Below are 26,652 nucleotides of genomic sequence, written 5' to 3' on the forward strand. Positions count from 1 at the left end.
CGCTTCCCGCTCCCCGCAGGGCTGCGCTAAGAGTCCCGGGATCACCGAGGGAATAACCCCCGACCCCCCCGGCAGTTACTCCCCACCAGCCCCCATGAAAGATTTCACACCGGCCTTACGGAACGAGGGTTTCATGTTTTAGTATTTTTTTTTTTTCCTAGAATTACTTCCAATGATTTACAGAGCACTTATACAATTAAACAATGAAAGCATAAAATTGAGAAAAAACAATTCAGAAAGGCACACGATACAATCAGGTTTTGTCACACAAATAACAGTGTCCACAGTACTCTTGTCTCACGCTCAGTTTATTACAAACAATGTAAAAAAAACCAGCACTGCAGCGGGTGGTATTTCAAGCACCGAGAGCTCGTTTGTCTGCATCCTGTACTCAATGCACTGCAGCCCAGCCTGTGAGGAGCAGTCACTTCCCAAGATCCCCAAGCCATGACTGAAGCACAAGGTGTTGGTTTCATAGTTGTTGTGCTTTCTGTGAAGGGACACAGCATCCATGTCGTGTATGGGTAACACCGAACTTTGGTTCAACACGTTTTACACATACACAATATCTGCTCAATGACTACATTCAAACTACTGAGGTCATTCTTAAAGCTCTTCTAATTATATAAGGTCAGCCAGGAACAGAGAAAAATACTCTTGAGAGGAGGGAGAAACCAGTTATGGGAGGGGAAAAAAAAAAAAAGAAACCTAGCTTTAGCTATTTTGAATGAGTGACTGAAAACAGCTTAGTTGGGGGGGGGGGGAGGAACTCAGCAAACACACAAAGAAAGCTGAAAGCAGTTTATCTGCAGAGAAGCCAAAACACAACAGAAGCTCCAGTTACTGTAAAGCCCAAAGGCTCTTCAGCCAGGAGTCACCTCAGCCCCTGAATGGTTTTCCATGTCCTATGCTCTGCAGGAAAGGCAATGGGAAGCACCATCCACCTTGCAGCTGAGGTAGTGGCTCGTGCCCACGTCCAAGGACTGAAAACGTGTCCCAGCACCACATAGCTCCAAACTGCTTGCCTACATTGCAAGTTATTGGCCATTTTTGTTACTGCAGTGATGCCATGAGCTAATGACGATACAGAAAACCGCAAACAAGCAGCGAGCGACACAAATACCAACTGAGTAAACTTTTAGCTACATGTGCTCAAGCTTTTGCTAACTGGCAAATCATTGTTTGTTTGTACAAAAATCTCAATCCTGAGAGGCTACATGCAGAAAACAGCTTTGTGTAAAGTTCTCTTTATTACAGGCAACATTAGTCCATACAATAATACACAATACTGACATACAAGTGTAATCTTTCAAAATCATCATTTAAACAGCAAAGACCAAGAAACAGAATTTTAACTACTTCATTTTCAAAAATTAATACTTTTTTCCTCCCAAGATCCTTTTTCAGTAAATTATATTGAAACATACAAATAGAGAAAAAATACCCATTCAACATATATTGTAGTTAAATGGTTATTTTGTTTAAAATCTTTAATAAGAAAATCCTTTTTAGCAACCTACATATAGATAAGTAGCAAACTTTGTTTTAAACAAATCCTCTCCATTAAAAGATCTGAAGAATTTTCATCCATCATTTTCTTAGCTCATAACACTCTGTTTTGCAATACCTTGATACCTTGAAGCTTTTCAACTGAAGGTCTGAGACTAGGGGGCTTCCTAGATATTATAACCACTCTTCCCCCCTTCTATTTCCTAACTTTCTGTCCAACAGAAGGTGAGTAAGCACATAATACTTCAGATTTTTTTTTAATCACCACTCTGTTTCATGAGAGCATAGACAGGTCTGCTCAATCCCCCTAAATCTACTATACTTTGCTGTTCAGGAGGAACAATATATGCCAATAAAAGCAGAAAACCTGCAGCTTTTCTGTCACATGCTTTTGATTATTGTCAAATTTTCTGGTTTATGCTTCCAGCTGATAACATGTATGTGTCATCTCTGTATTAGTTTAAATCTTTAAACAAAAAACTATATTTTCCAAAATCATTATCACTGGGAGCAATCAAGTGGTCTTTTCTTGCTTTGCTGAGCTTCATTCTTAAAACTTGTCTTCGTTCTTCCCACTCACGGAGTTCAGCATTTCCATGGGCAAATTTACAGTTGTTTCCTTCAGTGCAAGTACCAGCGATATATCTGTTAAGACACATTTTAAATAGTGTTTTCACAGAATTATCGTGATCACTATTTTGTCTAGATTTTCTTCAGATCATGTTTTTCAAATACACATATTAAGGACAAAAAAACACTTGGAAGAGTATTTACTTTTAAAGTGATACTAACTCTGTTTACGTTTGATTGTATTTTACAGAGGACATGACATAGCTCTTTTCTTTCTGTTCTTCATGTTCCTACTTTACTGAGTCATTTAATGCTTGAAACTTTCAAATTCATATTAATGAATACCTTATCATTTAACTCACTAAGCTAAAGAACTGCTATTGATAAAAAATCCAACTAATTAATCCTTGTTAACTAAATGTGATTTTAGAATACTCGGTACAATTTGGCATGCCAGTTTGTATTCATTTTAAACTGCATATTTGAGGTCTGCTATGTTCAAAACATCAAATCCATTTAGAATATTACTTAAAAATTGAGCAAAGGGGAGTGTGAGCTTCCAGGCAAAGACTGCAAATGCAAAATAACTGTGCAATTTCTCAAGATCTCTAAGGCACTCAAAACTGAATAACAGTTCAGCAAACTGAACCTTTAACTCCAGAATGCCAAAGCTTTTTGCCTTCCAAAAAGATTCCAACGGTGGAAAGAATTTTCAACAGATTTACAAAAAAGTCCTCTGCAGGCAGGTAAACAGGCTGCATTTAAGAATTAAAGGGAGCAGCACAACATACAACCAACGCTGGGGAAAACCAACAGGTCTTAGAAGTTCTCTTCAACACATTCATAAATGATTTCTAATAACAAATACTCGATTTTAACAAATTCGGTTTGATGCCAACATTTCTACTTGCCTTAGAGCTCCAGTGTCACTGCCCAGCAAGGCACTGTTCCTGTGCTCTACAGGTAATTAATATGCAGCTGCCTAAGTAAACTTGTAATAATACCAATAATATCCATTTCACACAGCTGCCATGAACTTGCAACTCCACAATTAGGCACCTTGTCACTCCCTGAGTTCTCAAGTACGTTAAAATACTGTTAATTACTTAATTTCTTGTTGAAAGATGTATGCAAAGCCACAAATACTAGAAACTTTGTCAAAACCAGTAACTGCCTTAATTATTTAAACTGTCATTTGTCATCATTTTTGCCATCTTAAAAACCACATACCTATCACAAATGCTAAAATATCCAGTTGGAAAGCGATACTGCCAGCAGTTTTGATCATCCTCAGTGTGGAAAACCTTCTCTTTATGCTTTTCAGAAGAAATGTGACCCTGCCATTGCTTCTCACTATTACAGTTCTTCCCACACATCCAACAATGAAAATCCACCTGTTTTACAAGGAATTTGAAAATAGAACGTTGAGAATTCAGTGATTTAAGCACAGAAATGCTCCTAATACATTTTGAATGCTCTATCTTGGTCAGCAAATTGTTGTTTACCTGAAGAGATATAGTTATTTAAACAGTCACCTGAAGTTTATGATCTCCACTGGCTTTAGAAGAACTGCCTCACAGTGTCAGTGAGTGTTTGCATTTAGTGTAGCTAGCAATGGACTAAGGAAGCACCAAGAAAATGAGGGTAACAACATTAAGTTACTGACTGGGGCAAAAAAAACAAACAAAAAACCCAAAAAAACCCCACATGCTTGGATTTTGGATTATAGCTTTGATTACTTACCGTGACTTCAGCATAGTCAGTTGGCATGTGAATCTGCTTCCCATTTTCTTTGTTTGCCTGAGCAGCTGTATCATCTCCTTTTTCTGGTTTTTGACTTTTTAGCCATATGTCATACAACTGCTCCAAGTCTTGAACTAATGAGAGCAGAAGCTAAAATAAGTAATTAGCAATTAAGGCAAGAGTTTGAGAACACTAGATAAATGACTGAGTTTGCAAAGCTTAATTCAGTCCCCACCTATGGTAAGAAGAAAAAAAGGAAGGAAACAAATGTAGACAGTTACACAGTTCAGAGATTAAGAGCCAAGAGCAACAGGAGTCTCTGGCTACTTACCAAGCCCCTGCTCTGCCTATAGGGAGGAAAGCAAGACCTGTTTCTGAACAGGGACCCAAGGCACAGATAACAACTGTGCCACTGTGTATCGATACCTGAATTTCAAAGTACTAATACAACATGTGCTACAGTTTTTGGTAAATTTAGTCTGCTTTCCTGCAGAACAGGATCTGATCATTTATGTCATTTTTACTTCTGATTTTTAATGATTTCTCCCAGTTACACTAATGGCACAACAAGTCTGCAACAGGAAGTGAATGATAATTCCCAGTAAATACATCTGGGGGGGGGCTGTTCCACAAAGAGCTTTCCCCACTATGTTTTCAATAAAATCCATGTGTGCACACATGGCAATATAAAGTACAAACCCCAAACAATATTGCTGCAAGGATCAATACACTATTCTAAGACACCTAAAAAAGTGATAGAAACTATTGTTAAAAAATCAAGCAACATCAAGCAACAAATATACAATACAGCTATTTTTATTTAATACTGATTTTGAATACCCAGTCTGGGTTTATTAAAATTAAAAGGGCACTTGCAAGGTTTACTACAAGACAGTGAGAGAAAGTAAATACAAGAATGAAAAGCAGAACAGTTAGATTTACATGTTAGAATGGACTCTTCTACTTACTGCTGTTCTCCTTCATATAGGTCCACATCTCTCTCTCCTCAGGACTGTGAGCAAATGAGCAGTTTCCATCATACTGACATTTCTTGCCTGAAGCAATATGATTGCACAACTGGAACATGAATTTAAAAAAAAAAATCCTTATGAATATAAAGTAAAATGGATGCTAGTAGATTTTTTTTTTTTCAGCCTTGGCTAGTGTTTCCCCTTCCAGTCAGACATTCATATAACACGAAAAATAAAATCATTTATTTTATAAAAAAGTCATTTCTTGGAATTAGAAAAAACAAACTGCTGGAAACAAGTATTATGACTGCTTTTTGCCTCCTATCACATTATCAGACCACAGAGATATATAAATTACTTCAGAATTATTTACTTCCTCTCATGAGAAAGGGCTTCAGTAGTAACATGTGAGATCAGGGTTTTCTGAGGCTGAACTTAGAAACACCATGTACATATTCCCACCAACTCCCACGGGAATTCCTGCAGAACTGATGAAATCACCCCATTACTCTGTTTTCTTAACCAAAACATTAGTTTTAGGTTAACATACATCAAATTGCAGAGGCACTTGTTTCTTTGCAGGAAGAGGACGGATGGTCATCCACTTCTTCCGTTCGTTAGACATTACGAGCACCACACGGCGATCTTTGGTCCACCTGAAAACCAGACATGTTCAGGGAAAGAAAATACAGTTAAAAAAAGCCCCCCCCTGTGTGCAGAGAAGCAGAACCAGGAGAGCTCAGAAAGGTTCTTTACAAAGCTTTCGCCGTATATTTGAGATTTAACTAAGTTCTACTGAAACTTGGCTGAAACGGATCATTCAAAAATAAAACCAAAACCCAAAGACAAAACACTTTTGTAGCCACCAAAGTGTTTCTCTGTACCAATTACTGACATGCCACAAAGAGATGACTGTTCTACTTCAATATATTTTGGTTTTTTAATTCCTTGTATGACTCTAAGAAGCAAAAAAGTTTCCCAAAAGAGGTTTTAAATGGCTGAAAAATCAGAAGTTTCACTGCTTGATCTTACTTACGGGTGTCTGGCCTTTGCACTACAATATTTTTTGTTTCTGTCTGGCTCATTAACTTGACCGTTTCTCCAGCACTGACCACAAACAAACTTCATCTTCAAATTAAGTGATCCATATTTCATTTGGTTCCCAAGAATCTTAAGCCAAAAAAAGAACAACAACAGTAAAAGGTATTTTGCATCTGCAAAGAAATCCATACATAATTATGAATTACCCCCTACAGCACAAGTTTACAACACATGTTGGGAAGCAGGTATTACTGCATGCCTTGTCATTTCAAACTAGACATTTCTTAACACATGCATTTTTTTATTTAACTTATTTCTGATTTAGGTACATGTACCCTGAAGTTCTGGTAATACACACAAACCATACACATAAAAGTCCTCCATATGAAAAAGATAATTGCCCTATGGCAGCTGACTTTGAAATTATATTTATGTTCCACCTACTACAGAATAAGCAAAGCAAAAAAGGAATTGCATAGCAGCAAAGCAGGCATTTTAGTCTAAGTGAAGCAAGTTGAAGAAAGTCTACACTGAAAGAGATTATCTGCAAATCATTAAAAAAAGTAATTTCTAAAATAAGCTCCATACATTAAAAAAGAATTATCACCAGAGTCACTGCAGAACCAGTTGAATGGAAAAATGAAAATACCTGTGATCCATGTGCACTAGCTTCCATGTTCTGCCAGTATTTCTTTGATTCCTGAACAATAGTATCATGTGAAATACCTGAAAAGGAAGGGGGAAAATGCTTGAGTACTTATGACTGTTGTAGCATTACAGACATACTCAAACTGGAATGCAACTGCAGCCTCAAAGCTTTTATCTGTTTTGATATATTGAATAAATATATACACACTCGTGTATGTGTGTATATCATGGATATACAATATATACACACTCGTGTATGTGTGTATATCATGGATATACATTTCATCCATACACACAAATATATACACTTAAGGATATCAGGAGGGCCTCCAAAGCAGAAATATTGTATGTATCATCACCCAGAGAAGCAGACAAGTTTTTTAAATTACAGATTGCTCACATAAGTTAAGGTGCATCTTTGAGTAGTCGTTTAAACATAACATACTAAACCTGTCGTGACCATGTAATTATAAAAACTGCATTGTATTATGGACCACAGAAAAACTCTCCAAAACCCAAGCTGATAGACACCAGATTGCTCCTGCCTGCTTCCTGCCCTGATCCCAAGCTGCTGATTTCACAGGGAGTCGAGACAAGGAAGGAGTGGCAAGACAATAAAGAGTAAAGCAAAACACACCTGTTTCCTTTTGCATTATCCAGACTTTAAGCTCCACCAGACTGTGAGCATAAAAGCATTTATCCTCTCGCAAGCAGCCGTAATGCACCTCGTGTCTGCACAGGTCAAGCTGACACCGGAGTTGGAAAGGGCGGATTTTGGAATATTTCACCATAGTTTCTCGCAAACTGTGGACAAGGCACCTGTTTTGAAAACAGCCAGTTTTAGATATTTCTTAAAATGACCATCCCTCATGACAGATTATTCAAACGTCTTTTAAACGCTTTTTATTTGAAAGGGGAAAGTCAAAACGGTTTCCAGGAGGAGGTCACGTCTAAGGGTCATTTCTAGGCCAAGTAAGCAAACATCATGGAACAGCTCCTGTGAAATCCAGAGGTCCCTCTTCTGCAAAGCATTACTGAATTCAATCCAACTGCATCACTGGTTTCCCAGAGGGGAAGCATATCTTGGTCCACTTTGAAGTACATATCCTCATCTAATTACTAACATAATACTTATTCTTTTGTAGAACACCATTAAAGACAGAGGTGATGCACTGCAGTAACAGCCCAGCTCTTGGAGCTGCAATATAGGGAACTGGAGTGCAAACAAAGCAATTCAAATGCTCCCACTTATGTATACCTCATATAAAAATGTCTCTTAATTCCCCAAAATTTACTTAATACTATTACAACAATAAGAGCTTTGTTAACTTAAACTATTCTTTAAAGACACTTTCCTCACACTGTTTTTTTTTAATCAACACAGTTAATAAGGACTGTGGTCTATTTCATTCATTGCAATCAAGGTATATCTGTTCTTAACTGAGTTAAAACTGCAGCAAAATAAGCAAAGTAGATCAAAGAAAGAGAAAACTTGTAAATTCCTATATTAATTTAACATCATACATCTACTTACATCAGTGCAGCTCACCAGCTATTAAACTGACACCAAAACCCATAAGATTCAAAGACAAGGGTGGGCCCCTCATGAATCACTGATAAAGAAACAGTTCACTTTAGTTTAGTTACATGAGTCAACCCTTGTTTTGTAAGTCTGTCTTGCCTATGCTGCCAAGCATTACAGGCAGTTAGCAGAGAAGAGAAGTCAATCAACAGGTAAGAAATGAAAGTCAGTATTCAAAACTGCCCTAAACCCTTTGCTTTTAATTTGAAACTTATAGAGATGGTATTTCAAACATACTTGTTATCTTCAAAGTCATGCATAGCAGGGTGAGAACAAGAAGATGAGTTATCCTTGTTCCTTTTGCTTATTATTCTGGGTTTGTGATCAAAACATTTCTGGAATACAAAAAAAATAATTATACAGTATGTATTGCATACATTTCAAAATATACCTTACCTCAAAGATTTTAACAGATACTTCATCTAGTCTCTAATGTAAAGCTAGTCAGGTTATTACTGAACATCCATTTCAAAATTTGCAAAACAGGCATGAACCAAAGCATTTCTGTCTGGGTAATTTTAGCATCTATCGTAATTTTTATTGTGTTATTAGAAATCAGGCAGCACCTCACAAAGAAACATAAATAATCCGTGGTGTTCCTGAAGAAGCCGGGCCACAGTCAAGCTGATCTTTGCACTTCCTCCAAAAAGAGCCTCTCTGCTGAAGGCTCCTTTGCGCTCCAGCGTCCACACGTCGATCTCCTCTTGGCAATAGGCAAACGTGCAGTGACCTGGGTACCTGCACTCCTCTTCAGCAGCAACATCTGAAATGCCAACATCAACTGTGACACTGCTTTTGGAAAGACTTTTATTGGAAATTCATCTTGAAGCTTCCACCACCTCCGTTTCAAATGTTTTTAATGAAGAAGTCCCAGTTTTACATGGGTCACAAGACCTGATGCTGAATGACTTGCTGAAAACGTAAAACCTCCACCAACTATCCTGTACCAGTCTAAGGCAACAATGCAGAAAACCCAGAATGCCCTGTGCTTAAACTAAGCTGTTCATTAATCCACAAGTCATCATAAGTAGAGGTTCATACTGCAAAAGTCTAAGAGAAAAGGCTTTTTTGTTGCTCTTTTTAAGAGTAATCGCCCGGCACTTGAAAGCAAAATTATTCATGATGAAGAACAACACAGGAGTACAGTGCATGTTCTCTAAATAACCACATTAACAGCCAAAATAGGGCTCTCCTTTGATATTATAAACAACCCTGAACTTCCTTCTCCACCTCCCACGAGCAAGAATAAAACTTCATTCTATACCTCACTATGGAGAAGCTGAACTACATTACTGTGAGTGGAGGCATTAACATTTTGCTCTCTGTAACACATACCTTTACATATATGATATGGTCCCACATACTGTGTCTTTGTTGGCCTTGGACGTATTTTTTTCCATGATTTATCTTCTGAGTTTTTTATTCTGCCAATTAAAATATCCTTCTTACATTTATGTTCTAAATTGGGATGGTAAGCGTAATCCAATAATTTAGGACCTGAAACAATCACAGAAAATTGCTTGTATTTGCATAAATTGCAGCAAATGGTAACATTTCCATACACACACTGGCACAGAAGCCCAAAAGCAAAGTACATGAACACACTGAATAGAATTCCTACTTGCACCAGCAGCTCTGAAGAACCAAAAGTCATTACCCATCATGTTGAGCAGAACAGAAAAAACCCCGAATACTTACAAAAGGACCAGTCTCAGCAAGAAAAAACTCACAAGTTATTCTATATTTGGGGAGGGATGTTGTGTTACAACCTGAAGATTACTTTGAGACAGCAAATTGCTGCATTTTTTTCCAATTCCAAAGTATACATTCCCATAACACCAGTTTAAAACTTAAATTGCTTACTTATAATAAGTCAATGCAGATGAATTCCAATGATCAGCAAATGGCTCTCTTAACCTTCAACTTTTATTTTATTAGAACAGGGACTATGTTCAGAGACAAAACACACTCTGTAAGAAGTACACACATGCCAAAAAGAGAAATGCCAATCCCAGAACTTTGTGATTTTGGAAACAAAAATAAGCCTAGCTTTAAACTCTGTCTTTAGGACGATGCCAAATGAAGACATCAGGGAGAGAGTCTGAGGATGAGCAATGCTCAGTGAATTTTGCTGTTTATGAGACTGAAAAAACCTGAGTATGACCCAGTTTCTCTGACAAGATGATGATGGAACAGTACAATTTCAAAAGGTAGTAAAAGCAGGAGACACTTAAAGGCTTTGATAGAGATGGAAAGAAACAGAGGAAGTAGATATGTTGACACAAAAAGTGAAGCTAGGAACATGCTAAGTATTTTCACAAATATTTTATAGCTCCTGCTTTTATAAGAATGTGTCCTATGGTTTTTCAAACATCACTTCATGGATTTTTCTTGTAAAAACAATTTTAAACTAATACAGAAGTTCTTAAAGGTACAATAGTCATCCCCTAAATGTCTCGATGCAATTCTTTATTAGTGTATCAATATCAATTATGCCTATAAACACAATGCTTATATTTAAGATTAGTCTTAATAAAAGCTATTGCCTTTAAAATATGGCTCTGTTTAACAGCAACAGCTCAGGCCTAAAAGATTAGTTGTATTAAAGACCAATACTGGTTAAGCTCCTTTGAGTCAATACAGTGGAGTTAATTATTACAAAGGTTTGGAAGCCTCACGATTATCATTTAGAATTAGTTTGAAAGAACGATAAAACAGATGGGATGTGAAGGTTACCAGGTACTTTGAACTGCAGTTCAATTCCCCATTGCCAATCAGAGAGAGTATTGCAAGTTTTGAGCAAAGGTGTCACTCTTCACAGTACCCTGGGGTTTGGGAGGAAAGCGAATACAGGATGAGAATGACCTCACACACAGGCTGGGGAGAGCGTGTGGGGATGTGGGGTGGGTTTAGGAATCAAGAATCTATTAGGACAAGAAAGAAAGACAAGAAGAAAGAAGATAAAAGTGGTTGAAATATTTTAGCAGTCACAAGACAGTGCTACATCTGCAAAGAACGAGTCAGGATTAACATGGTTTAGAAGCCAACGGTGGTTTATTATGAACATTTCAGCTTTTTAATTTTAAAGAAATCAAACCAATCGAGTCCAAAAGGCCCTTACCTTTTTTGACAAAACATAACTGGCAGGCCTGTCTTAGCTCATGTGTGCCTTCCAATGGGTTTCTTCCCCCAAGTGCTGAAGATACAGGTATATTAGCAGTTGTACTGCTAAAAACATTTGAAAAGTCATTTCTAGTTTGGCCTGCAAGTCCCATGTAATTTTCGGACCCAAACAAACTATTAGGACCATTTATCTGTTGAAAGAAAGTATATTTTACTTGATCCAAATAATTTAGTTATCTACAATTCAAATTTAACCTACTAAAATTATTCTTCAAAGCATAAAAAGACTACCACAAAAAGACTGTACTAAAAACTTAAACACACGTCTAAGAAGGGACATGGAAATTTTACAAAGGCTGTTTACACAGCACAGACTAAGCATAAAACAATACCCAAGCAGGTACAGGGAGAACAGCCCTTGTCAGGCTAATTATTAGCCCATCCTGGCTCATAGGGGTGTCACCCTTCCCCATGTAATCAGTGCCAGCAGCACAACTGAAAATACACAGCACGACCAGAATACAGAGCAGAGAGATTTCCAGACACAAGGTGGTATCTGCTCTGTTCCTGTACTAGGACAGTTCTTCAGGATTCCTACTATTTGGCACTCAGATCAGAAGAGATTTTAGACTGGTTATTTTACAACTCAACAGTATTTTACAGCAACTTCCTCAGAAGGGAAAAGGGGCTGTGACAGTATTCAAAATCTGCCTATATAAAACAAACCTCTGTAAATTTTTTCTTGTGTTTAGTTACTGCTGCTGTGAGCTCCAGTGCTACTGATCTCCAAGTCAGAATCCTATTTTAACACTAAAAGTGCCTTTTTATTAAAAATAGAAACTTCAACTGTAAAAATTCTGATCTATGCAAAGCCTCCAAGGTGTTAACATTTGAACTGATGTGAAAGAAAACATGACATATACGTACAAACAATGGGGAATTATTGCTGCTAAGTGTTGGTGTTCCATCTCTAGAAGCTGAACTTGAGATGTCTAGAGGAAAATCAAGAAGTTTTAATTATACCAGTTCCCCAGAACATCCCATGCAAAAAATTATTTATCATTCCTGAGGAGCATCAAAGGTTTTTTGACAAACACCAAAGCTGGGGTTTTTTTGCTATGATAAGTTTTTTTCAATTATGTAAAAGTTCCTTGTAAACATCTGGGCTGAAAAATTACTATCAGCAGTAGCTTTGCAGGCAGATACTGAAGCAATATGAAGATACTTGTGCAGTACAAAAAGGGTAGTGAGATAAGCAATACCTGATATGAAAGAATGAGGTGAAAGAGGGTTAAGAGGATTCTTCTATTTTAAATTTTATTTTGTAACTCTGGCTTCTTTCTAAAGGCAACATGATCCTGTAACACTGGTAATTAGAGACAAAACTCTATTTTATCTTTTCTAGTTCACTGACTATTTATATCTTATTTCACATACCTGATTTCACTACATAATTATAGTTCTTATGGTTTGAATCTGGTATCTTTTCAGAGTACATAGCTGTATTACCCTTTTTGTAACTCTTGTTTATTGCCAAATCATGACAAAAGGTTTAAGCTGCAAGAACATCTTTGTTTAAAAAAAAATGTTTGAAAGAATACTCTTTCTTCTTTAAACTCATTCACCTGAAACAAATAAAGTTATACAATAGATATAGAAAAACTGAACAGAGAGAGCTTTGACCATGCTTACACAGACCCCAAGGAAACAAAAGTTTTATTTATAAATTCTGGTGTACAACCAACACTCAAAAACTGTTAGCAGAGATGAAATGTTAAGTGTTAAATACTACTGAATAGTTGTGAAAACTCATTTGTTAAAAAGAAAAGCCAGTTGGCTCGTGCACAACTCTCATCATAAAAGGTTAAATATTAAGGCTTGTTTCTTACCTCTTTTTGGGTCACTGATTGAAAAGGTGCTTAAAGGTGAACAAAAGTTTTCCAGGGAAGAAGCCAAAGGCTGTGAAAAGATTTCTGAAAGAGAAGGTGAAGGAACAAATCCTGCACTAACTGGCAGGGTCCCCAGCAAGGAGGCAGAGAAAGGAACACTAGGAGCTACACTCCCTGCAGGAATAGGTCCTCTGGCTCCTGTAGTTTGCTGGAAAAAAAATAAATTTAAGAATTGTGTTCACACCCAGCAAAAAAACCCTCAAGAACACAAATCTGCCACAGTATTTCTTTTAGTAAGGTTTTTGCAAAATTTTTATAAACCTACTGAAAAACATCAGTGAAAGGCACACTACTGTACTGCAAGAGCTACCCAAAAGAGAACCCAAACCCTAAACAATGCCCTGGTGCAAGGCATTATCCATGGATCAATCACTTCAAAGGTTTAGTTACCAAACCTTTACTAACTTACTAACAGATTTGGATTTTTTTATCCATCAGATCAGAGTTGAATTTCCAAATTACATTAAAAACACAAAGTGAAGACTAGGAAGAGACAGAAATCAACATTATTTTTTTCTAACTAAAGAGGACATAATTCAAACTGTACTACAGCAAAGAGTCAAGAGTTAGCTTTGAAATAAATCCCCAGACACAATCCAATGGTAACACATTCTGCAAAGGCCAGGTCATCTTCTTTCCCCCCATGAAAAATAACTTATCCTTCTGTACACCCTTAGGAAGGACATGCCAAGTGGGGAAGTTTCCCCTCCCTTCCTCCTGCCATCCCTGGAGGTTGACCAAGTAGGTCTGCACAGAGTCTGGCCCATGGGAAACTCCCTCTGTTCCCCAACTTATCAGTCTACAACTCCCTCAAGATTCCACACTCCACAAGCCTGGAGTTTGTCTTGGAAGACTGCATTTCCTCCTGGATTTCACTATGGCAAACTTCCTAGGATGTGCTAAAAACAATTACTTTCTACGTTTTCAAAATACTTTCTGAAACGCAAAGTGCATAAACCGGAAAATTAGAAGCCAGAGCATTTTTGATTTGAAGATTTACAGGTGACTGAGGAATTAAAATCACAACTAATTAAAGAACTGAATATGCCACAGCTTCATTTAACACTGCAATACTAGTGCAATGCAAAATAAATACTCCAAATGACTGGCAGGGCCACAGCAGGGAGCCAGTAACCTGCTAATAAGTTCAGACATCTCTGCTCAACTATCAGAGCTCTCATTTTGACTGACAATTGAGGAACACTGTTCTGTTCCAGGGCTGGAATGATGGTGTAATTAGGAACAACATTTCCTATAACTAAATTTCTGTAATATCTCTTCTAAAAATATAAAAAAGTCTCATGATGGACTGTTTCTGTTTAGCCAGGAGGTGGAATCTGGACAGAGCTCTGATTGCAGAGATACCAGTGAGAGCCCCAGAAGGCCACAGCCCAAGTACTTCTGTCCTGCAAAGGTATTTGCTTCTGTTTAACTATAGTTTCTACAGCTACAGGGTGAGCACTCCAACACACTCTTAATGTTCTAAGTGGGGTTATTTGCACAAAAACACCCAAAAAAACCACACTAGCCCAGACTTCAAATGTTCAATTCACTTTTCACAGTACTTCCTCTAAGTAGTATTATTAGTAGCTAATAGTATTTCTGCAGTAGTACTAGTCCTGATATCTTTACAGCCACATTTACAATAATCTACATCTGAAAAATAAAAAAATCAACGTATGTACAAATACAGCTCCATGTAACCAGGAAAGGTAACACACACTTCACCACTTGCCCACTTGATAAAAATACAAGATCCCACTCATAGAAGAAAACAGACAAAAAAAAGTCTTACCATTACACTTTCATCTGGATCAGGCACAGAATCAAGTAATTCATCAAGTTCTTCCCCAATAATTATATCTCCATCTCCACAATCTAAACATGCTTCTGGCATAGGGAAAGAAACATTCCCTCCATTTGCCAACACTGCAGAAGGCAAAGGGACCTTTTCCATTTGAAGAGGCATAACAGCAGATAGAGATGGTACAGGAACTGGTGATACTTTAGACACTTCAGAAACAAAGTTTGATGAAGAAGCAGCAGAAACCATCTCTTGCTTCTGGTCAGATAAATCTGAAAAAGGTAAGATGGGAACGACTGGAACCTTTGTTCAAAGATGTGAAAAGATCTTGCATAACTTTTACCCTGACAGTGTGGAGGGTGAGGGAGTGAAGAAATGTGAAGAAGGAAAACCACATTAAATGTTTTTAGCTGCCATCAGCTTCCAGTTCATGTGCACCTATGTCTCAGTGTTTATCTATCACTCAAACCAAGAAAAACAGGAAAGGTTACAGATCTGATACTTCACTACATCTGTGGCATATTCTCCCCTCCCTGTTCTTCCAAGTTAAAAAGAACAGTATGGAAATGATCACTACAGGAGCAGCTACAATCTTATTAAGTTGAGGAGACCAAAAGGAAATTTGCTCAGCCACTTAAATATACAGTTTTAGAGATAAGCAGATCAGACTTTTTACCACAGAACTCTCAAATGACAAGATGAATTTTCTTCAGACGTTTCCTAACAAATACAATGAGATATGTATGGCATATTTAGCTTCCTAGCATTGGTACTGTAACACCAGACTCACCTAACTCAATATCTTCTACAGAAGAATTCTGTAAGCAAGAAAAAAAAAATACCTCTCAGCACTTTGCACAAAAGCCATTTAAACTTTTCAAATACATATTTACAATGAAGAAAGTAAGGTCTAAAATGCAGGATTCATAAAATCTGAAATTTATGAACTAATGCAATTTAAGGGTCAAATAATGTTTTAGATAAAGCATCCATTTGCAGACTGAAATCCACTCACAGTATCACTAAAAATTTGCAGCCAACCAACAAAAGTAAGAATGATACTTCAGGGAATGAAAGAGTCTAAAGGGTATCTTAAATGAGCTGTTCCTACGTTTCCTCATTCATTTACAGCTAAATTGTCTATATTCCTGTGAAAGAAGTCTGTAAGACAAAAATTAACTCCTCTTCATTCCTGCCATTCAGACACATTACAAGGAGCAAGACAAATGCAAGTTTAGCTGCTAATGAAGGTCAAATTTGGACAAATCCATATAGTAAAAGGGATTTTATCCCAGCAACCTTCATTTTGATAATTGTCAATAAGTAAAATAAAAAATAAGCATATTAACTATGCTCTTGCCTCAACACATTAAAAGTAAATATATGCATTGCACTGGATTTAATATTTTAGATAACATTGATTCTACAAAGATAACTTGAATGATAACATTATGTCCCAGTCTGCCATAATATACAGCAAAACTGAACACAAAGATCAACAGAACCCTAAAGACCAAGATAACAGCATCTCATATAAAATGTCAATAGCACCATTTTCCCATTATCATGGTGAAATTATGAAACAATTATTCCCTGTAGTTTACAGGGACAGTTTCCCTGGACCATGTAAAACCTTACCTGAGTTGATAAATCATTAGAAACTGAATTTGAGGAGGGTGGCTGCAAAGAAAAGATACTTCCATTAAACACAACTGTGACATTAAGAGAGAGGGAAACCTTACTGTAAAATGTTCAAATCTTACCTTGGCTCTTACATATGCTTTCCTTATTTTTAACCCTAGTTTTTGAGCTAGTTCTTGGGTAAGCTTAATCACACTTTCATCCTAAAAGACATAAATAAAATGTCATCATTTACATGTACTGTCATGTAGCCAGGACATCTGTTTACATCTCAGTCTATATTCTGCAAGATCCTGCATGCAGGGTGTCTCTTTATGCAGCTTTATTCTTTCACAAACACATGGGACTAAAACCTAAACATGAAAAATAAAGCTACCCTCAAGCAAAAGTTACTCCAACACTTGGAATTTAAAAAGAAAAGGACAGAAAATGAACAGTATCCTTTTTCCCTATTTATCTGAATTTAAAATAAAGATTTTTCCAAAACAAGAGAAATTCAGAGAAGTGTTTTGTTGGGGTTTTTTTGTGGGTGAGTATTTTTCTTTTTATTTGAGGAGGGTGTTTGTTCTTTGAGGGGATGGGGTTTTATTTTATCATTTTAACACAAATTGAGGGACACATTTCTGATTAACATATTAACTACTACATGACACTGATGAATATTTAATGAGAACTCTGTATTTTGGGAGTAATTGCACCACACAACCAGAAAAGCTGAGTTAAAAGCATATTTCACTTTGTCCTATAGTCACAATAGCTATCCACTGAAATTATTTTAAGATTTAGTATTCAGATCATGTCCCACAGCTAGAAAAAGCTATTTATAAAACTTACATAAAGGCATATCAACCTTAAGCAAAAACATTCAGATCTGGAGGTGCAAAGTGAGGATCCAAAGTCCAAAGTTACACATTCAGATAAACTGCTTGTGTCTCTGGAAACAAAACTGAAACCTTCTCTATATCAAGAGGCAAACCTACGCTCCCCAGTTTGTCTGCTCATGTCACTGTCACTTTGATGTGGAAAGGTGAAAAAGCAGCAAGTCAGTATTCTGTCCTGTGATCACTCTATTTTGAGCAGAGCATGCAAAGCTTCCAGCAGCATTTCAGTTCAAATCAGGGATGCATTTCTGCAGTGAAACCTCTCCAGCAGCCCCACTCGCAGCATTTCGGGTTGCATCATGAAGGGTCTGAGAGCCACAGCAGATTAAGTTTTGGATGTCACTAAATTGAAAGTCCTGCAGGAATTGTCTTGATGCAACCCAACTCTTAAAAAATAACAAACAAATAAAACAAAAAAAAACCAACCCAACCACACAAACAACCACAGATACCAGACCTCAGAGGACCAGGATTTCAGTCTACAGATCATCTCCTGCACCACACACTGCTGCTAACACAGCCCCAGCCCAAGAGCAGAGGTGCACAGCAAGGGATTCACATGGAACACAAGAATGTTACTAAAGGCTTGGAAAGCTGAAATGCAGTTACCAAAAGAATCAATATAGTACATTCTAATTATGGGGGGTTTCTCTTCACATCATAGAGAATTTTAAACGAAGAATTCAGTGGTTCTAGTGTTTGTTGCAAACATTCATGGCACTTGAGCCCCACTGCAAAGTGACTTATTTCTTTTGCTGAAAGTTAACACAACAAACTGAGCTTGGGGACTATAATCTCTGCTCTCAGTTTTCATTTCCACAAGAAAAAATGCTTGGAGGAATAAAAAATATTTTACTCCATTAAAAAAACCCCAAACCAACAGAAAGAACTTCAGTGGTCTTGATATATTATCTGTTTCAAGAATATCTGTTTCAAATGATGTAATATCTGTTTCAAACCTTAAAAAATAATCATCAATATATAATTTACCCACCTGTGGCACAGCAAGAGAACATTTTGCTACAGCATCATAAGCCTTCTTATACCTTCCCAGCTCATTCAAAGCTTTTGCTTTCCTATAGAGAGCTCTGAAATTGTTTTCATTCAATCTTAATGCTATCTCACAGTCTTCTAGAACTTTTTCATGCAATCCCTAGGAGAGGGAAAAAGAAAAAAAACCACCACTAATCAGAACTATTATCATTGAAATAATGAATTTAATCTGTATTAGATTAAGGTATTGAAATACTGTAAGACATTCACCAAGGCTGCATTTATGAGTTTTGCTCAGTCACCAACTTAGGCAACTAAAAACAGGCAGGGCCATCATTTATGTAAAATCCACCAGCTGTTACAAAGACAATTTAGCTTTTTCAGAAGAGCCATCTTTTTCTGCAGAGAAAGCAGCAGACTCAGGTGCAATCAGCAGTATAAATAGATAAAAACACTGTTCCATCAAATTCCAAGCCTAGTATGACTCTTATGTTAATATTCTAGTATTAGTAACTAAAAATACCTCAATCATACTTCTAAAAAGAAGAATTTAAAGAATGTGCCAACGTGATGATTTGAAACGTGGCAATCTGCAAAGCACCACCAAGAGTTTTTCACTCTTTAAACTTTCTGGGTCTTCCCACTGCCAGTTTGGACAGGAGCTTACCATGTTTGAAAAACACGCTATCCTGTTCACGTGCAGCTTCTCTAAAACATCATCAGAAACGTGGATTTCTTCAGAATTAGCATAATCAGCAATGTTTATAGCTTCTGTATAATGGCTCAGTGATCCCCTCCAGTCACCCTCCCGGTACACGTCATTTCCTTCATTAAAAAGGTTTCTAACGAGGTCTCGTATAAATAACTGGAACAAAGAAAAGCAACACTCGTCAGCAGCAGTTTGTTGGGTTTCTTCCACGTTTCCAAATAAATTTTTACATAAAAAAAATTACACCTGTAGCCTCACGGAATCAAAGTGAAACACAGAACTTTTGTCCGTATTGGTATTTTTCTTCTGACAGTTCCCAAGACAATCTCAAAGATGTTTTTATATATATATATATATATATATATATGTTCCATACATTCTTTCAGCAAGCAGCAGCCATAGCAACTGGCAAAGCAGAAGGGCTGCTTTTGCACAGCAAAAGGATTTTTTAATCTAAAATGTGAACAATTGCATTTTTATCTAATATGTTCTCAAATTCAACGAAACCACCTACCACTGGATTAAGAACTAAGAGGATGAGTTTGAAAATACAAGCCAAACTCATAAGACATACAGAAACAAAACATGTTCTGAAGGTGTATGTGAGTGAAGTCCTTTAATCTCACTTTTGCTGTGCTACTCTGAACTTTACTTAGAATAGCACACTGTTTTATTCAATTAATGTCCCAAATTTATTCCCAACACCAGGAGAGAAAGACTTCATCTAAACTTCTGTATGAGTGAATTCAGCACCCCCAAATATCTGAATACCTGTATCATAATGTTAGTAGTCTTCCAGTTCCCATACTAAGACTTTCTAAATTACCACTCATACTATATCACTAATTAAAGGATGACTAAAACCAAGAGTAACTATACTGAAATAGATCCATGTTAAAAACCCTTCTGGCAATTAAAGTAATTTCATTACCTCATATTGTTCTTGCGTCCCTGGATAGGGCAAAGTAGATCTAGAAAAAAAACCACAAACTTTATTTATTATACATATTGCTTAAAAGACAATCCCATTGGAGAATGCTGGGTCTCACTAAAAGCAGCCTCTCTTCCTCCAACAGGCAAATCTCTAAATTTTGCCTACAGCCTGCCCTGAACAAGGAAGGGAGCTGTGGATGAGTTCTGATTAAAAAACTGTGCTTTCTTATTACTAAAGACTCACTTTCTGTTAAAGTTACAAACTCAGTCTGAACTCTGCTGTTCAAAATGTATTAAGGCTCTGAATGATTTGAGAGTTTTAGACATCAGTGTTGTTTGATTAAAAACGATTTCCTTCCTCTCCTCCACTGTGCAGAACCAGATTATACATGAGGAGAACTGCAATCTTCTTGTAAGTATTATAAAATGACAAATTATCTGTCACAAGAACACATCAATTTTAATTAAGTCATACCAATGACACTACAGGAATTTTAAGAGATCTTTTGTATGACATGCAACAGAGACTTTCTCTAGCACAAAAAAGAGGTATTTATTTCTACCTTTTCAGGGAGAAAAATAGGAACCTTTTCCTTTTCCATATAGGTTAAGTGAGATTCTGTTTCTAAATAATTCTTAAATGCTCAGTTTTCTTTTTTTCTTTTTTTTTTACCTTCTTTCTCTAAGAATGCCTTATGTGAACAATGAACTAGTGTGAAATTTCACAATGATTTTAACATAATCAGGATCTACAAAAGAATTTGGCATTGACACAGATGAAAGTTAACTACTAAGATGATTTTTCATTAGGTTATTTTTCAGCTCCAGAGAGCTGAAACACTTAGGTAGTGGTTAGCAAACCCATCCCTTTCAGTAGCAACCTAGTCTTAGTGCAGCTATTCTTAAGTGGAAGGTGGATTTTCAGGCTAACAACATTTTCCACTCACAAAAAAAGATTAAAGGCTGATTTTTCTCAAAGACAGAAAAGGAATAACCTCCCACCTTCAATCTGCTGTGTTTAGGAACAAAGAGGGGTTCTGTCTTTTCTTAAGACTGCTCCCCATTTAACATGTTAGTGTTTGCAAGTATTCTGAGGAGAAACACAGGTCCTTCTGCTGTCTCTGCTGGTGCTACACTAAAAGGACCTTCCCAGAGCTTTCCATCTCATATATATGTATATAGAGGTTGAATAAGCATACAAGAATAAAAACCACAAAACCATACTCTATAAACTGGAGTCCTTTCTTAATGTCCTGTTGTCTAGTGCTTCTCTCTTCCGACACATTGGACATGTTATCCTGAACATCCACTTTTCGGATATGCCACTCCTCAAAAGGAAGAGAGATAAATGGCTGTTATAATATGTAACAGTTTGCACTTGGCCCAGAAGGATCCAATCTCACATCAACACTGAGTCCATCAGACAAAGATGACACTGCACCACCACAGCTGCAGAGAAGACATCCAAGAAAACCCAGATGGACACTGAAGTGCCCCTGGCGATCCAGGGAGAAACCCCAGGTCAGAACCAACACTCTGGTCAGTGCCCAGTTACACAACATTCCTACAGAAAACCCTTCTTCCAGCTTCTAATTTATCTTTGGTTTCCACTTATCTACTCCAGATGAGGCAGAGTCATGTCAGTGAAGCTCTACCAGACTACAGGCACAGCTTGAATGCATTACTGCTCCACCCAGCTGGAGGTCCACACTGGGCCCTCTTCACAGCTTCACAGTTCTTTTATTTGCTTGTTGAAGTAGAAATAAAAATAATCTCGAGATCCTGGTGTATTTATTAATAAAACTCAAACTGATGAGAAAACTACCAGTAAGTCTAATTCTAGAGCCTCTCATCATGACCCCACCACTCAAGTGTAATTAGAAGCAAACACTACTGCTTTAATAATATTTACCAGCTGACCAAGGTGAAAGCATTGGACACTTTACCAGTAGCAAAACTACCTACTTCACTTGAAAAACTGAATTAATTCAATGTAATTCCACATCATCAGCTTGACACTTCAATTTAATTTGTCTGAAACGGTGATTTTTTTTTTTTTCTTCGTGTCTTTAATTTGCTGGATTTACAAATATCCAAGTTAAACAAGCTAAAATGATCTGTATAACCCTCAGGATAAGGCTATTTGAAGTGTGCTGTCACAGCATGTGAGCTGTGTAGTTAGCTATTAGTCCTCTAAATTAACAACTGACAATGTAATACCTTGCCACTCAATCTGGACAAGTATTAAGAGCAGCTTTACTAATTTCAAGCAACCTCAAAACTCCACCCCAATTTGCGAAGAAATAAAAGAAGTCCAACACTGTAACAACTGCATTTATTTATCACCTCTAGCATAAACATTAAAGAATGACATACTGAAGTTGAGAACATGCAGATCCAATTTCTCCACAACAATAAAGTTAATGGAAATGTTACAAACTGGCACCCCAAGTAAAAGAACAGCGAGCAAGTGATGAACATATGTGAGTGCTGAAATTTATTATTCGAAGCAGTTTTCTATTTTTTTTCCTTCTCATTTGCATCCAAATGATATTCAGGCAAAACTTATCTTTTCTTAAAATACTTTGACAGTCACATTGCCCCAATATTTGATGATTTTGCAGAAGACTTAAAATTGTTTAAGATAGCACCTGTGACAGTATCTCTTTCACCCAAATTATCCTTAGATCCTCTCAACCAGAAACACATTAGACTCAGTTATATACAAGGCAAATAACAATCATGTTTTGACTTTTAATGTCATCCATCCACTTTCCAAGATAAAAAACACCACCTACTTAGCAACAGCTCTCCTCCATTTGCAGGGACAGAACTTAAAACAAATAAACACATGTACTTACATACATTTAAACAGTCTAAATGCTGCTTTGTAGCTTGTAACTATTACCAGAAAAGCAAAACCTGTACTGTTGCTTTACTCTTTGTGCAATTCCCTGAAAGGTACAAGCTAAAGGAAGAAAAAAATAGTATGTGAGCTGAAGGAAAAAAAAAAAAGAAAGCAGACTAATGTATCAGTAATTAAGGTCAGAGGCAGAACTAAACCTAGTAGAGATAAAAAAAAGAGCTGCCTAAATCCAAACATGTTAAAGAACAATTTATACTGTTTCATCTTTATCACAGGCTTCAACTCATCCTGTTTCACAGAAGCCAAGTGACAGAAAGGCCATTGCCAGGAGCCAATGACAGCTTCTGTGACAGATGCTGGTCCAGCCACACAACCAGGGGATGGGAAGGAGAAGAGGTTTGTGCCAGCTCGGGGGGACAGGAATCCCTCCACTTCTGTGACACAAAGCCACTTATGCCTCTCATCGGTTCTTTGCTTTCCTCCCAGCACAAGGCAAGAAAGTTCCCTTGTGTTCTGTATTTTGGCACTTCTGAGGCATTCAAGATACATTTTAAAGAACATTCCCAATATTTAGCATGTGCCACGTGCCACATTCAGGCACAAGGACTTTGAATGCAACAATTGCCAGATTATCTTGCAAAGCCAAGACTGATCTGTAGAACACAAATGAATAAATTCAAACAGAATGTAGACAACTGAGTTTTTCTGTAGAAAGAATACAGGCCTTGGTTATTCTAAAAAGCAAGGTCACACTGTGTAAAGCTTGTCCAGAGAACAAGCATCTACAGTTTGCCATGCACACAAGTTCCCCCAGTTGAAAATTCAGTCCCAAAGGACAGAACTGGGCAGGACTGATCCTTTCTCCTGCTGCACACATTTAGCTGATCACTTATTTGGAGATAAATTGAGAACAGCAGAAAAATGCATAACATCATTCAGGGACCAGAACTACCACCCCTGGGAATTAATAACCTTCAGCTGACCAAATAACTCAGTTATTGTTTGTTAGAGACATTCACGGCTCCAGCTATTACAGATATTTCAAACAAGTATTCTCTGCACCTTAAATGCTAAAGACAACTGGAAGCCAGTGGTCCTTGCTGCACTTCCCTCTCCACAGAGCTAAAACTTCAAAAACAAGTGCAGTGTATAGATGTGTTCTTTTAAGATAGAGGAGAGTATCCTCTTGCCATGCATCACTGAGTTCACTATTAACACAATTACTGGGTTGCAGAAATCTCAAATTGGATCTTTGTACAGTACAAAGCACATTGAAATTTTTATCACGATTGCTGCTGATAGATCTCTATCAGCCTCAATGGTTCAGCTGAATTATGAACCCTGACAGGGGTGCAAGTCTAGTGGAAATCACTGCGAACAAAGAGACCTCTTTCTGTAACATCAGCCTTTCCTACAGACTCAGAAGGTAACAAACCCAAAATATTAAATCCACTCAGTCAGAAATTATCTACACCATCCTAGATCAAAACTTCAGAAAGAAGCTGTGAAAGCAGAAGCCTGTGTATAAAATAAAACCACAAACAGTTCACCAATGTTTCCATATAGGAAAACTGCACTCCAGAGGAGAGAAGTTACACCCTGGGTCCTAGAATAAAGGGGACACTGCAAAGAGAAGAGTAAGATTGAAACAGAACAGCAGGAGTAAATACATGACCAAAAGGCAGGCAGTATAAATCCCTTTCACCTATAAGAAGTAAACGCCTCTCTCTGCTGGTACCTCCTGCACCAGCAGCAGCAGCAATAAGCATAATGCATTCAGGCAGCTGGATCCAAAAGCTATTTACATGTAATTCCCACCCCAGGGGCACAGGAAAGAAGGCCTGTGCCTTGGCAGAGGCAAGTGGGAAGTGGCACAAATGCAGTTACACCCAAACTGCTTCCTAGAGAGATGCCACTGAGACCAACATCTCCACTACCACCAGCTCCAACCCAGCCAAGAATCCACCTGCCCATCAAGCACCTGCCCATAACAGAATAAGCCTGACCCAAAGCAGAACTTGTCAAAGCCATTTTATTGCCCAGCCTAACCCTCTGACAGTTTGAACACGTAATTACAGATAATAAACGACAGTGCAAACTAAAGCATGCCTTACAGAGATTGAAAACTGCTCACCAGACTTGGACTGGCACCAAAATAAGGAAGGCCAAATAGAAATCTTAACGCAAAATCTTTATAGAAACAGCTTCCTCAGACAGCAAAAGCACAAAAGATTTTATGTTCATGTTCATGCATCACTGGGCTGTTATATAAGAGACTTCAAGCATGCAAGATGCTGGGGGAGAAACAGGAAAAACAGTAAACAACACACGTTCCAACAGCTCTCAGTTAACTCCTCTGCTTCATCTAATACTTCTGCTCACAATCACAGCACTCTGTTATGTCAGCTCAAAAAGCCACTTAATAACACAGTTTTTATTTCTGAAAAGAGAAACGAACTTTTCTGTACTCAAAAGGAAATACCTGAATAAAATGGAACTGAATATATAGCAATGGTTTAACACCTATTCATTCCCCGCTCTTTATTTACATTCAGTATTTAGTTGCATCTCCTCCCACTCGCTCCCTACCCACAAAATAATAAGATACTGTTCGAGGTTTGCTTTCAATTTTCACTGCTTTGCTACATTTTTTCTTAAATTCACGTAAGAAACAAGAGAGAACAAAGACGCTTTGTGAAGTCACTTCATTTCCCCAGCAGGAAAATTAAGGAGCAGGGCTGGAAGACTTCGGTTTACAGTTCCTTCAGATATTTTAATACAGAACAGATCCAAAAAACAAGCCGAAGAAGGAGCATCTTACCAACAAATCCAGATCCACCCCCAGGATTTACACCGAGATGACCTTTGCTAACCAACTCTGACGACCGCAATCGACAATAATTGAGTTTCGCTGCCTGTTTTGTTTCTGGGGTTGGTTTGGTTTGGCCTTTTTTTCCACTTCCTGCAATACCGTTCTGACTTTCCGCACCAGAACCCCCCGGGCCGCCCGAGCACCGAGCGCGGGGCACGGCTGCCCCGGCCCGGGGGGGGACAGAAATCACCGCGCTGCTGCTTTAGCGCCCAAACCCGCACGATGCCATCGCGGGGGGCCGCGGGCACGGGCCGGGCCCGGCCGCTGTCAGCGCTCGGCCCCGCCGGGGTCGGTTCCAGCCCCGGAGCAACAGGAGCGCTCCCGCCCCGCCGGTCTCGCTCCCCCCGGGGCACGGGGCCCGCCCGCCGCCTTTGTTCGCCGCGGGGCCCTCCCGGGGCCCGCCCGGCCCGGGCCCCGCCCGGGGGGACACACGGCCCGACCCGCGGCCGCACCTCGGCGGGGCGCGGCGGCACCGCGGGCACGGGGCGGGCGGGAGCGGCTCCCCCCGCCCGGCGCGGGGCCGCGCGCTCGCCGGGGCGGAGAGTCCCGCGAGGGCAGCGGTGCCTGTATGTGAGGTGTGTGTCCGTGTGTCCCCCCGCCCGTACCTGCTGTGAGGCCGCGGCAGCGCAGCGGGAGGCGGGGCGGGCGGGGCGGTCGCGACAGCGGCGGCGGCGGGAACGGCGAGAGCGGCGGGAGCGCCTCCCCCGCGCCGCCGCCGTCCCCGCGCGCCCCCTGCTGGCGGGAGGCCGCGGGTGCAGCCCAGGGGGGCCCGGCCTGGGCTCGGCCAGCGCGGGCTTCCCATTGGCCCTCCGCGCGC

General features: G+C 38.7%; 1 protein-coding gene across 4 annotated transcripts; it reads right to left on the reverse strand.

Annotated features, from left to right (window-relative positions):
- Positions 1–115: 115 nt before the first annotated feature.
- ZC3H7A (zinc finger CCCH-type containing 7A) lies at positions 116–26,652 on the reverse strand. Of its 4 annotated transcripts, none has more exons than XM_064672824.1 (23): positions 26,441–26,560; positions 21,322–21,425; positions 20,096–20,135; positions 19,123–19,320; positions 18,457–18,615; positions 16,704–16,784; positions 16,579–16,620; positions 15,731–15,758; positions 14,932–15,212; positions 13,077–13,284; positions 12,115–12,179; positions 11,186–11,378; positions 9,400–9,561; positions 8,631–8,827; positions 8,302–8,399; positions 7,120–7,301; positions 6,484–6,560; positions 5,830–5,963; positions 5,344–5,449; positions 4,791–4,899; positions 3,823–3,956; positions 3,310–3,473; positions 116–2,154 (listed from the first exon to the last, which is right to left on the reverse strand). In XM_064672824.1, exons 2-23 carry the CDS (start codon positions 21,387–21,389, stop codon positions 1,965–1,967), a joined length of 2,916 nt encoding a protein of 971 aa, XP_064528894.1. In that variant the 5' UTR covers positions 21,390–21,425; positions 26,441–26,560; the 3' UTR covers positions 116–1,964. The 4 variants fall into 4 exon arrangements, 3 of the variants coding, with proteins under 3 accessions (XP_064528894.1, XP_064528892.1, XP_064528891.1); XM_064672822.1 differs by lacking the exon at positions 26,441–26,560 and adding an exon at positions 25,785–26,141; XR_010434683.1 differs by lacking the exon at positions 21,322–21,425 and having other exon boundaries at positions 3,823–3,972; positions 26,441–26,652.

The sequence above is a fragment of the Pseudopipra pipra genome, chromosome 16, assembly GCF_036250125.1.
Source record: "Pseudopipra pipra isolate bDixPip1 chromosome 16, bDixPip1.hap1, whole genome shotgun sequence".
Classification (NCBI taxonomy): domain Eukaryota; kingdom Metazoa; phylum Chordata; class Aves; order Passeriformes; family Pipridae; genus Pseudopipra; species Pseudopipra pipra.